General features: G+C 30.2%; 1 protein-coding gene across 1 annotated transcript; it reads right to left on the bottom strand.

The window, feature by feature from the left end:
• LOC107618661 (cellulose synthase-like protein E1) lies at nt 78-813 on the bottom strand (the record flags this gene model as incomplete). The annotated part of the gene is given in 1 exon segment (XM_016320784.2): nt 78-813. A coding segment is annotated over 1 exon segment (427 nt), but the record flags the coding sequence as incomplete, so codon positions are not given.

The raw sequence follows: 1,632 nt of genomic DNA, 5'->3' as shown, positions 1-1,632 counted from the left end.
CTAAGTTGTAAAAGTACAAACCTGTGTTAAACAAATTAGAAGCATACATGAACAAAATTGAAGAATTTGTAGCTAGAAAACATACAGATGAAGCTTATGTGGAGGGTAATCAAGTGCCATGGCTGATAACAAAGTGTTCATGACATCAATAGTAGGCTCCTTAGTAGGATCTGCAGTGCATATGAACACATCAATATGAGGAAGCTTTTGATCTTCAGGTAGCCTTTGAGGGAACACAGTTCTTGAAATTGGGTTCCATCTATATGCTTGGCCTAGTATCCAAATGAAGGAAAGAATGATCTCAGATAAAAATACAAGAATCCAGGGTAACAATAATGGTGGTGTTGCTCTAGGTTGAAAGAAGTAACAGAGTCTGTAATAGAATAAGAAGCACAAAGCAATAGAGTGGAGAAGCATGTGTAGCCTATTGGTGAAGATCATAGGCTTGTTGACATGGGAGATATTCAGAGGAAGAGTAGTAGTTTCCTCCATATTGGAATTCATGTATTTGCTCTTCAAATTTTCAACTGGTTTTGCAGATCATAGCTGATATGTGCTTCTCATAGAAAAATGATAGAACTTAGAAGTTAGAACATGGTGATGATGATGATCAAAACTAGTACTATGTAGTTTACTGCTAAGATGGACTATTGTTCCTTGAGAAAAGTCCAAAATAGATTTTTGTTGGAGAATGTTGTCATGATGCAGAAAATTATGTCCAGAACAAGTCAAAGTCAAGGGGAAAAAATCATATCATAGTTAAAGCCTTAAAGGTGTATTGACGCGAATGCTAGTGCGTTCCATGCTTCATTTCATAGGAAATTTGAATTTAAATTATCCCCCAAAACTAAATAAAAAAAATATCTAAAATGAGTAAATAATCCAATTAGTTCTTGAAAGATCACTCGATCTTTAAATTAATTTTCGAAAATTTTTTTAATTAAATTTGTCTTTTAAAACTTTTAAATTAGTCGTGTTAGCTCTTCCGTCACTTTTATTACTAACGACGACGTCAGAGTTTGTTGATGTGGTATATTAAGTAATATTATAACACACACTTAGTAGTCCTAATTGACAATTAATATGATTAGTTTATGAAAGTAGATCAAATCAACTTAAATAGAGGGATTTCAATGTTTTAAATTCTCCCCTTAATTAGGTTTTGATTTTATCTAATTTCATAAACTTATTATGTTAATAGTTAATTAAGACTCTTAAGTGTGTGTTGTGGTGTCACGTAATGTATTACATTATCAAATTTTGACACTATAAAAAAATGATAAAGGACTAACATGACTAATTTAAAACCTTTAAAAGACGAATTTGATTAAAAAAAATCTTTCGGAGACCCATTTGGAGAACGAGTGATCTTTTTTGAACTAATTTGACCATTTACTCCATCCAAAATCTAAAAAAAAATTAAAACTAAATGAACAAAAATATCCAAAATCATTGTAAAACGAATATATAAAATCTAATAGAAATAAATATCAGAAACGTCACAAAAAAAGTATCCAAAATCTAACAAAAAAAGAGATATCCAAAATCATTTAAAAAAACTCAAAACATAACAAAACGACACATTCAAAAATATTAAAAAAAGGACATCTGAAAATTAAGAAAAGAAACATT

Source organism: Arachis ipaensis, chromosome B09, assembly GCF_000816755.2.
Source record: "Arachis ipaensis cultivar K30076 chromosome B09, Araip1.1, whole genome shotgun sequence".
NCBI lineage: Eukaryota > Viridiplantae > Streptophyta > Magnoliopsida > Fabales > Fabaceae > Arachis > Arachis ipaensis.
Note: the sequence above shows the minus strand (reverse complement) of the source record. Positions and strands in the feature narration are given on the sequence as shown.